The sequence below is a fragment of the Brienomyrus brachyistius genome, chromosome 6 (assembly GCF_023856365.1).
Source record: "Brienomyrus brachyistius isolate T26 chromosome 6, BBRACH_0.4, whole genome shotgun sequence".
In the NCBI taxonomy this organism is placed as follows: domain Eukaryota; kingdom Metazoa; phylum Chordata; class Actinopteri; order Osteoglossiformes; family Mormyridae; genus Brienomyrus; species Brienomyrus brachyistius.
In genome coordinates, this window is record NC_064538.1 from 22,897,400 (window position 1) to 22,909,440 (window position 12,041).

Genomic DNA, 12,041 nt, shown 5'->3' on the forward strand with positions numbered 1-12,041 from the left:
GCCACCAACAGGGGCTGCGAGGGAGACTCTGGGAGGAGGCTATGGGCAATCAGAGCTCCGGAAACAGAACAGCGGTCACCCAGAGCGACTGACTTTAGACGGTAATGAACCGAACATATCAGCAATCGTATCCTCTGCTCTCCGCGGCCTTCTAGCACTGGCCTGTTTGCAATGTTTTCTTGTGTCTCTGTGTTCCATCTTCTCCAATCAAGGAAAAACTTTTCCGGTCTAGAAATTGCACATCCCTGTGGAAAAGCAAGGCAGGAGGGGGGGGGGGGGGGTTTGCTCTCGCTGGCCAGAGCTCTATCACGAGGCAGAGTGTCAGATGAGGGCAGCAGAAGCACAGAGCCAAACATGTCAAAGGAGCTTTGTTAGAGAAAGGACAGACCACGGGGTCCAGTGCTAGGGGCCGACCTTCGAAGGAAGCCACCGCAGTTTGGAGGATGAATTTACTACCACTTGGCGGGTGGATTTAATGCGAAGAGTCTGAGAACAACTCGACAAAACAGGCCATTCACAAGAAGGCGAGCAGACACAACAGTCCTTATTCACATGGGCATTTATGACGCGCTTTATCAGTGGAGTATTACTCGTGGCCATTGACCAGAGTGCCTCCTTTATTGGGATTCGTGAAGATAAGCGGTCATGACACGTCAGTCAGTAGCTTCTGACACTTCCCGTTCTCCAGCGAAAGGCTGGGCCGCCGCGCCACACAGATAATCTTAGCCAATGGAGGCCGCCCCGCTTCCCGCCATTTCCATCCACCCGCCTGGGTCACAAAGGTCGGCTTTCTCCATTCCCCACTCCAACCCCTCACCCCCCCCCCCATCATGGTTTAATTTATAATCCATCCAGGGGGGCTCTCAATCTGCAGCACAATGGGAAGGCAGAAAAGAGGGTGCAGAAAAGAGAACAGGTTTCACACAACGTCCTTCCTTATGGGCATCTCGTACCCTGAAGGAGGGAGGGTAATGAAATCACAGCAATGCATTCTGGGAAAGGTGTTTGGCCAGAGTAGCTTCAACACGACCTTGAGATATTTAAAAATGGATAGAAACTCGAAGTGGATTTGGAAAAAACAATTGATCAGACTGTATAACAAGTGGGTGCTCCAGGAGCTGAGAAATGTGCAGCGTACCATGGGGCCGAGGGAAAGAGAGAGAGAGAGAGAGAGAGAGAGAGAGAGAGAGAGAGAGAAAGAGAGAGAGAGATAGAGTACATATTTATCTCCAGCAAGGTTTGAAGCCCCAAGCCTCTCTCAGGACAGCACTGTGGGGAGCAAACTGTAATAACAAAAGAGCAGAGAGATCTCCTGTAAACAGCAGCTATGGGTTAGAGAGTTAGGTCACCCACAGGAGAATGATGCAACAGATCTGACAATTTACCAAAGTGCTGGGGGGGGGGGGGGCAGAGCCTTATGCTTGCCAGTTATGGAGAAAAAAATCCTAGTTAAGCGAGCCCCCAGAAGCAGCACGTTCCTGGAGGCCCCCGAGTCCCTGGTCTGGCTGCTGATGCCGGATGCTGCTCTCTGCTGCTGGTCGCTCTTTGTTGTTCCCGGCTGCTGACGGCAGCTTTTTTAATTAGCCCTTAATGGTGGCAGGTCCTGCTCTGAGGCTGCGAGCCAAACACAAAGGAAGGATGGGCTTCGCTGTTGTGCTGGCCCACGGTCCCAGCACGTCAAGCGACATCACCACATTTACCGGTGCCCCTCCTTAACTGAGCTGTCAAGCCCCCGCCCCCCCAGGCTTGTTCTCTTGATGCTAGTTGCCTCCTCATAGGACCACTGGAGACCTCTCAGGTGTTGAGGTGCTGGCTGTAGCCCCAAGCTCTCAACGCTCACGGCCCCAAGGTGATTCTGCTGCTGTTTATCAGCCCATTTAGCCATTTTTATTACCTGCTCTTCTTTAGAGGCGACACCTGTTTGTCTCGCACCTCCATCTAATTCAGGGTCTCCTTTGCATTTTTATGACTCCGTGTGCCAATCCCACCATGCCTTGTTTCAGCACTGAAGACCGCATTTGACAGTCATCACCGCAACTGTGCTTCTGGAGTAAAACGTGGCAGGCTTTGGAAGTCTGACTCCACTGACTGCTTGTCTGCTCCCACATTCTTCTTTCTCCAGAAAAGTTAAGATAATATACAGACAGAAAACAATGTCAGATTCCTGCATCTTCATGGGGACAACCTCAAAATCCGCTCATCGTCTAAATCCACTCTCTTCCACCAGCCTGCCATGTACCTGGGCACAGGAAGTGAGAGCAGGCAGAGGGAACAGATGTTCAGATCCGGTGCAGGATAGTTCCGGGCTCAGTCGCCAGCACAGAGCCCTAATTACACACCGGCACACACCCAGCTCACGCACGCCACATTTACCAGAGAGGAAAGTGGCTTATCGGTACTCCTGACATGCAGGAAGGCTAACTGCACCAACCAGGTACCCACACATTTCAAAGATGAATGAGGCGCTTGGGTGACTCATTTACCCCAAACATCCCTTGATGACAGAAAGACACGAGCAGCTGTCTCCTTAATTCAGCAGCGGTGCCCCCAGATGAGACAGACTTTCATGAGAATTTCCTCAGTTGACTGTTGGCAAAGGCTGGGGATGCAAACGCCATCCCAGCTACCGCCGACCCAATTCCAGGCCGCAGGTCAATGTGCAATGGCAGGCTTACGCCAGACATCCGACGAGCGGGCATGCTACTGTTCACAAGTCCTGGTGAGGAGAAGAGTGACCGAGCCACTGGCAAGAGCAGCAACCCCCTTTTCTATAAAAGAGCGACAGTTCTGCATTGTTTGCATGGCACCACAATGCAGCAGAGTGACTCCCCAGCGAGCATGTGGTTCCTCGGAAACATTGCAAAATTGTAAGACGAACCCCCCTCCCCCCGGGGAGACGCCTCTAAATAAAGATTTATGCCAATCCTGACCCTAGGTCAATCCTCCCTTTACATCAACCAAAAAGTCTCAATGATGACAAATGGGGGTTCTCTCCCACCAGACAGGAAGCAGAACAGTGGAAAAATAGCTTGAAACACCCCCCCCCACCATGGTAGAGGGAGGCCCTGTCCCTAAAACCCTAAACATCCCCCACCATGCAGAGAAGCATGCGGCAGGCCTTCACAACAATTAATCTTCTATTACATGCAATGTCGGCCTCATTATGTATTTACAATGATCTATTGATACTTTCAGCACTAGCTTTTAGAGCAGCAACTTTCGCAATTGTTAATCTGCGTAACATGAATGAGGCTGCATAGTACACTTTAATCCAATTAACCTGCTGCCCCCAGCCAACAAGGCCTGCTCTTCTGAAACACAGGCCAGCATCCATACAGGCCAGGCACAGAAACTTCACAAATCAGCGTTGTGAAAAGCCTGTCGCTAAATAGATTTTGGGAACGAACCCACTGGCAACTGCTGGACTCCAGGTGGAGAGGGTTCATTAACTGTCATTAATCATTAAGTGAAGGACCCCGAGCGATTTGAGAGGCCGGAGCACAGCCACAGAGAGAGCAGCTGAGAACCGGCAATGGGGGTGGGGGGGGATGGGTGTAATTGCCATATTTATACAAGATTACACTGTTGGAAAGCTTTCACTTCAGGAAACAAAAAAAGGCAATCATCATATAAGCGAATGCTGTCACGCCAAGATGTTTTTCCCATTAGAAAGTTTTTTTATACATTCTAATGTTGCATCAATTCTTGTGAAGTACAGAACAGTTCGGAATGGATTCCAAGCAGGAAGCCCGATGGGACCAACGTGTCAAGGAAGTGAGGCATTCCAGCGCAGACTCTGTCCTGCATATGGCCATCAACTGGCCTTAATGGCCCCACAATGGATGATGGACAGCAAGGGTAGTTCCTGTTACAAAAAAGGGCCACACCGTGTGATTCAGCCCAATGGTGATAAACAACCATAACCAAAGCAGGGAGATTTCAGCTTTGCTCATCATTATTTACATCATTCCTCGATATACATGCGTGACATTCTATCTACTGTACAGGCAGTGGCTGATTGAAGGGAGAAAAAAAAAGATTTGCCCAATTATTTTGTAATCATCCAAAAACCCATAATTAGTGACCGAGGGCCCATGACCATTAGCCATGAGCTGAAATGCTTTATCAAACCTGGCGTTCATACAAATTTATGCATATTTAATCAGAACTCTGCTGTTGTTGTAAACATGTTTAAGTGAAAGAGCTTGAGATCCTCCCCCGGTTCCGCCCACAAATAACCATAAATGGTCAATTCAGATGAGAAGCATCTTTATCCATCCATCCATCCATTTTCCAAACCGCTTATCCTATTGGGTCGCGGGGGGTCCGGAGCCTATCCCGGAATCAATGGGCACGAGGCAGGGAACAACCCAGGATGGGGGGCCAGCCCATCGCAGGGCACACTCACACACCATTCACTCACACATGCACACCTACGGGCAATTCAGCAACTCCAATTAGCCTCAGCATGTTTTTGGACTGTGGGGGGAAACCGGAGTACCCGGAGGAAACCCCACGACGACACGGGAGAACATGCAAACTCCGCACACATGTGACCCAGGCGGAGACTCGAACCCGGGTCCCAGAGGTGTGAGGCGACAGTGCTAACCACTGCACCACCATGCCACCCCAGAAGCATCTTTATGTAACATGCAAATCAAGGCTTTCTGCTTGCAAAGTCTGACAGATGTGACTGTACATTTTTTTTTAATAATTTAAAAAATGAAGGGGAATTTTAAACAGTGCAAGGCAGTGGTTCTTCTGACAAAGGTAAAGGCACGACAGAAGCACAAGGGCCTAAAATAGTTATCAAACAAGAACGTGTGTTGAACAGACCACATCCCTGCTGCAGTACATTCCATCAGCTCTACCGAACACACTAAACCCAGAATAAACATGAAGATAAATGGAATGTAGCAACTTGCTCCAGTGTGACTGTAGCTGACGGGGGCAAACACATCTTCGCCGCTAAATTTCGACATGCTAATGGCATCTATAACAGGGGATGCAATGCGCTGCTTTGCCAAAGCAGTCAGGAGATTCACACGTGCTACCCAAGACTCTACAGGAAGTTGACCCAGGCCATCCAGCTACTATATATGTCAATGTTGTGTCACCAATACAGATAACATGCACTTTAATACAATGAAACTGCTTTCAACTGACAAAAGTAGTTTTTATTAGCACTAGATGCTCTTATTGCAATGTGAGCGCAGTCGATGGCACTGATTGCATTAAGCAAACTGGGCATTAGTTTTTACATTCGCCCGTTCACCCACAGTATATGGAACCGTGATGTAGCCCCTGGCTAGTATGGCTAAGCCATCCAACGCGGAAGGCGTGAAGGAGCTGACAGCTCGGTAAGATATCTCCAATCAGTATGTCACGTCAGTCCTGTAGGTGCCCGTTGTCAGAAAGCAAACAGCAGTCAGACCCTGTGGCTGTACAAAAGAATGACAGAAGAATCCGCTCATAAGCCAGTCATCATAATTAGCAAAATAAGATAAACCTTATAATTCTCAGTGCAACTAGTGACAGTTACATACAGTCACTAGTTCATGGGAAAAGGTGACAAGGTATAATATTTGAAAGAGCAAATTAAATTCGCCAATGCAAATACAAAGTCTTAGGGTTACAGAAATCAATGGAAGAATCAATAAATCCCACTTGACACTTAGATTTACTGTTTGTCACGTCAAAGTGCAGCTCGGCGATACAAACTGTTGGCATGCAAGCGGTAATTTACCTGCATTTCCCTTATTTACAATGGGTGTCACCACTCTATCCAAAATGCTATGTACACATGCCCCTGCGTTTCTACTAATATGCACATTTTTCCTGTCAAGTTTTCATTGATAAACCTGGGATTATGCATACGTACATTTTAGGCTTCTCTTTCTGCACAAGATAACCCCTGGATGCCATCACTGTCACTAAGGACATTTGTTTCGTGTCCTATTCCCCATACAGTACCGGAAACTCCATCCTGTCCCTCACACAGCTCAGCACAGGGAGCAGCAGTGTCACTGGAAGTGCCAGTTTGAAGCTGCCGTGTTTGCTTTTGCATGTTCCCACGGTCGGCCGCGCATCCCAGGACCCGCGACCTGGGCTCTGGCACCGGAGGCCTCCCTGTCAAATATGAACTCCTTCGAGCATCAGCAGGCGGACTACAGCTTCTCAGATCCTCCCCGACGCACCGTAGATCACAGCAAATACAGCTGTATATGATGACCACTAAGCAGCAACATGATTCTACACCCCCCCTCCTCCTTTTACTGAAACATCAATAAATAATTACGCTGCCAATTACTTCATTAGCATCAGGCCCATCTCATTGGGAGACTTGCAAGCGACACACTCCACCAATGAAAGGTCAAAGAAGACATCTAGCCTCTGACCAACTCTGCCTGTAGTTATTGATCTGCATCTCACACTCCCTGAAGAGACAAATTACACACTTTTCATGTCACTCTCCATGCAGACAGGGCACTGCTAACCAAACTCCGAACAATACGGTTCTGATCTGACACTCTTCCTCTTTGCTAAATGTATACACATTTGTTTAGTTGGCACTTTTATTCAAAGTAGCTTATAACCGCAGTCATCTTTATACAGCTGGATATTTCACTGGAAGGATTCAGGTTAAAGAACCCCCTTTAAGGTTAATTCAGCATTAGATCCTCCGGGGAATTTCAGATTAAAACGGCATGTCCTTAGCAGCCACACAATCTGCTAGATGCAGAGTTTTGGCATAACAAGCCTCAGGTACAATCAGTGATGAAACCGAACTACTTTCAGGCTTCCAGTGGGAGAAAAGAGCAGGTGAAGATATAAAATCCCTGAAGCACTGGAAAGACTGTGGGGAGAATGTAACAATGTAATGGTTCATCATATATGTCATGGTATGGAAACTGCTATAAGCAGCATGCCTGGATAGCTGCCAGTGTACAAAACAACTGCACTCGAGAATATTCTGGAAGTGCCCAAAGTCCATGGACCAGGCACATTTACAAGCAGAACAACTACTTCTGTGACAGAAAACTGTGACTTTTCCCAAAGTTTTTTTAAAAGGGCCAAAAACTTAACACTAAACCAAACATGGATATTTAGTCCAAGGGTTTCCCTATCAATTCAGCAGGGGCCCTAAAGTGTGTTGCTGTAAACCGTCAACATAATTTGATGGGAAGACGGAGGTGACCTGAGCATAAGCAAGATACCAGAAACAGAAACCATTTAAGTGCCAAAGCCATTTTGAGAGATCAAAGCCTTTGACCAGAATATAACTAAAGTTTACAGCCCACCAGACAAACGAACATTCCTAGATGGGGGATAACAGCCACGGTACATTTCCCAAAGCGGACTTTAAACGTGCTCTTGTAATCTGTCCAAGGTTAACGAGGGCACCATCATCACACCTCACCTTACCCCACAAATTTTAAACTTGGACTGACCCTTCTCCACCTTGCACAAGGTGCTGCCCCCACTGTACATCCCAGCATGTGGGAAAATGGTCCGTGCGGACGAGCGAGGCCAGTTACACGCCTGGCAGCAACACGCGCTTGTACAACAGAATGAGAACAAGAGAAACCAGGGCAGGACAGCAGCAGCTGCCTACATTCCCAAGGACGCCTCAAACGGGTCATTATAAGGGCTAAGCCACAGACACCCACAAGCACACAAGCAGCTGCTAGGGGAAGGTGACCAGAAATAGTTCAGTTGCTGCTTCTGGGCTTGGGGTGAGACAGTGGTGTGGATGAAAAGCAGACAAAATACAGACAGATGATGGACTGTAATGCTGGTACTATCAAAGTCACAGTCAATCCCTCCACCACCCCCTCCCCCCCCAACATGTCATCACACAGCTCAGCATCACAGATCTGCATACAAGTGTGACAAATGCCTTATATCTGTTCCCTCCGTAACATGCGAAGGTCAGGAGACTCCTTAGGGAAAAAAAATCCCTTGACAAGCTAGAATGAGTCCATGCTGAGCACGTTTGACAGGGAGGTCACCAGTTACTCAAAATGCAGAGTGAATGCTGAACGAGGGGAACCTCAGTCATTGTTTTTCCCATAATATCCCATGAACCAATTGTCAATACTGAAGACAGATGCCAATACATAGTGAAGTTCTTAGAAAAATGGTGTCATCACAGTACTGAAGTAGCCCATTAAAACCAGTCGGACCCGTAATTTCAAAGTGAGAGCAAATGACACACAAAACCTGCTCCCCTCTCCCAATTTTCACCAAAATTTCATTCTTCTCAATACTGGAGAGGTAAAGAAGAACTCCCCTCCCCCCACAGGCTTGTAATTACAGACGCTCCTCTACGAATGAGAATGAGGAAACGGGAGCCCAAGGAACACAGTTTGGACTTGCAGGCCTCTTCCTTTGTATGTCTGAAAGTTTGTAAGTTGAAAGTAGAGAAGCGTCTGTGTGTCTTTGTGGGGACTCTCCATTCATTTCTATGGGGAAAACTCTAATCCCAACATGGCGACCTTAACCCCTACCCAGCCCTAACCTTAACCATAAGTAACCAAACTAAACAGAAGACATCTGGCATTTTTAGTTTTTTGATTGCATTCACAGGTCTTTCTGGGGACCTAAAAAATAGTCTCCACTGTAGCCAGTGATGACACTACCCCCCCACCTCCCCCAACTTAGCCATTATACAGTGATGACAGCACCCCTCCCCCCCCCCCCCCCCCCCCCCCCGGTTGGTAAATTTTAAGACAGTGGCCCTTAACTTTGTGTTGTTGATCGAATTTGGTTCTTGAGAATAAAAAGAATCACTGAAGACCCTGCACATGACACTCACACAATTCACTGGATTCTTCCCAGAAACATGAAAAGCTAATACAAACAACTCTTCACTGGATGGACTGACCCCACACACTGACTATACTGTAGTTATGCCAGTGTTAATAATGCCTTACCACAAGGAGGAGAATCAGGCTTTTAAAAAATGAGGTGCAGATTACTCTAGTAGGAAGTTGTGAATGTTAATCTGCAATCCCACATGTTACGTGGTGAATATGACATGAGAATTACATTTCTTGGCAAGAATGGAAGAGAGTGTTATCGGCCAATTGGGTTCGAACATTAGCTGGTGTGATTTGCTGACAGACTGCAGAAGCAGCAGGATGCGGCTTCCACGCCTCATTGCTGCGCCCGTCAGTGTTTGGCACAGTCACTGCCACTCTGGCTTCACAGACACAGCTAACCAGCGCTGATATTCAGAGGATCACACAATACCAGCATCAGGTGTAAAATGCTAAAGTAATATTCAATTACTGACATTTCTTTTTAATCAGCGGAGATTATTATCCTGTGTACAATTAATTAGGAAATTCATGTGCCATGACTGCTATTTATTTCACCAAATATTCAAGTGTTTGAAGAGAAAAGATGGCTCCTCATGCACCTGAGGATTCCCACACAGCACCATTCATTAACAAAAAAAGGCAAATCCAGCAACTGGTAATTGCTGAGGAGTTGGGAGCTTGATTTGAGGGAAGGGATGCGATGATAAGCACTGCCTTCACACTACCTCACAGCTTGCTCACCACTCCACACTCCTTCATCCCTGTTAATTAACTGTTCAAAGGTATATTACACCTAACTAGGCCTGAGGGGTTTTTGCCATCGCCATCATAGTTTGCCTAACCTCCACCCAATAGCACACAGGAATGCAGTGTACTACATCAAAGATCAATCACTGGAAATACTGCAGTGGAAACACACAGAAACTGCACGTTGCATTCTGGGACAGCACAGCCACAGGATGCTGACCAACTCCAGGAATATACAATGCCACAAGAGTGTGTATCAGTTTCATCCCAGTCACATTAAGCATGCACACCCTTGCCCTCATGTCACAAAGAGCCACTCGCTGACATCAGGCCAGACCTCAGAGCAGAGTCCTGGGAGAGTTCAGTAGCCGGAAGTGAAGAATGACAGAACACAAATCCCAGGAGCAAATAATGAACTATTCGTGGTGTAAGAATTAACCAAAGAGTTTCTTGAAGACCATTTGTATGATAAAACCTTATCCTTACATAGCAAACCTGAGACATTTTTCAGAGAGGAAGACAGGGAACGGGAAAAGAGACAGGATGGGAATGTGATATTTAGGGTCCTTTATATAGAGCAGAACTTTCTGAACGGTCTACTGAATACATTATGACTTACCGAGTTAATACAAGGTAGGTCCTTGTTTAGCAGCCATGGCAGAGACAGCTTGCCTTCACCCTTGTAGCATGACTGGATGCGTTCCTTGATCTTTTCCTTGATTCGACGTAGTGTGAAGAGGCAGAGCGCTGACTCCTTAGGTGGTTTGGCCCTATTCTTCTGGCCCTGCGAGAAAACTGTGAACAGGATGTCCTCCTTCTCAGAGATTCCAAAGAGCGAGCGAGCAGCCGACCAGGCCGAGTAAGGTAGGCATCCTGGATGAGCCGGTACTCCACACCGTCCTTGGTACAGCCAATAGGGAACTCCACATAGGAGTAGAACTTAGGGTCATCCACACATAGGCGCACAATCTTGGATGTGAAGAACTGCTCACCGCTAGCATCAGGTGAGGTGAGCTGCGTGTCCAACTGCAAAGTCAGGTAGTAGACAAACTGCTCGCTACTGAATCCGTAGATGTAATAGATGTCAAATGCTGGAAATTTTGACAGCGTATCAGAGGGGATTTTCAACTGGGAGGAGACGAACTCATCCTGGTAGACAAAGCTGAACATATCAGCGTTCTCCTCATTGGCCATCAGCTTGCGGCTAGATAATGTGGGAAAGTATTCCGACTTGCCGTCAATAGGTGTGCCAACAAAGAGCTTGCTGTTGAGGCTGTCCATGCCTTCTATGATAACACCTGACATGGTACCTGACTCATTGACGCTGGATAGGTAGTGTTCCTTGCGATGGTGTGGCTCACCCAACTTGAAGAGGTCGTCCAGTCTAAGGAACTGACAGATCCCCTGGGAGGTGCTCCCACAGGCAATGAGACGGTTTTGAGCGTAATCCACCAGCAGCAGTTTGTTCACGTTGATCGTCTGTGCCAGTTCGTACGGGCAGGACTGCACACTCGGTGGCGGGTAACACTTCTCGTTGTCCACCACCGGGCCGGTCATATGACTACGTAGCTTCGTCAGGTTGCTAGATAGCTTGAAGATCCAGTTGACTGCACCCACGTACACCTCGCCTGTCTTGTTATGGATCACCATGTGTGTCAGGCCTCCGTCCAGCGGGGAAAAGGTCTTGAAGGGCATGGGCGTAATGCGGGCCACAGCCAAGATGAGTGGTACCCCCTGGAGGAGCAGGAGGAGCATGTTGCTCCTTAGTCTCGTGCAAGACCACATTTTCACGCACTGCCCCTGTACAGCCAAGGTTAGATAGTGGGCTCTTCCTCCTGCTCCTTCGTCCGGCTTGGCTGCACCACGTCAATGATTTGGGGGGGGGGGACACACTTATAGACCAGACGTCCCGTTTTTCACTTGCCGTAGAGCTGTCATCTATAACATCAGCAGTAGCATGGCCAAGAGCCCTACAAGTGGGAGGGGGAGAGGGAAAAAAACACATTATGAGCTGCAGTGGAACATTTCCTATTGATTTTGCATTCTGTGGTTTAAAACACCAGAGAAGCCCAGCCAAACGGGAAGGTGGGCAGAAACATTCACAACACATATGTAGCAATAAAGTGGAATGGGACCTGGGGGAAATATCCCATACAACATTTAATTACTAGGATGGGCATCCTGGGCTGCAGGGGGCTGCTGTCAGACAAGACTAAACACAGCATAAGCCAAGCATGGATTAACTGTGGATATGAAGGCCTAGCTTACGATGCTTACTGTATCCTTTATGGTTAGTGGTTAGTGGATGGACTGAATGTTCTACTTCCACTGTGCACAGACTTCTCACAACTAACTACGGGAATGTGACGAGCAGTGGTGTTTTGTTTGGCCGCATTTTTGTTCCTTGGGCCTCAGTTAAGTGAATGGCAGGTACACGAATAATCTTGGTTATCTATATCTCGTAAGCAC

The 12,041-nt window shown here is 47.6% G+C and overlaps 1 protein-coding gene across 1 annotated transcript in view; it reads right to left on the reverse strand.

Annotated features, from left to right (window-relative positions):
• LOC125745103 (plexin-A1-like) overlaps positions 1-12,041 on the reverse strand; it is a 149,178-nt gene that overhangs the window by 117,529 nt on the left and 19,608 nt on the right. The window contains 2 exon segments of the mRNA XM_049017601.1: positions 10,192-10,403; positions 10,406-11,542. Of these exon segments, the coding sequence (XP_048873558.1) occupies positions 10,192-10,403; positions 10,406-11,357 (1,164 nt within the window). The 5' untranslated portion in view covers positions 11,358-11,542.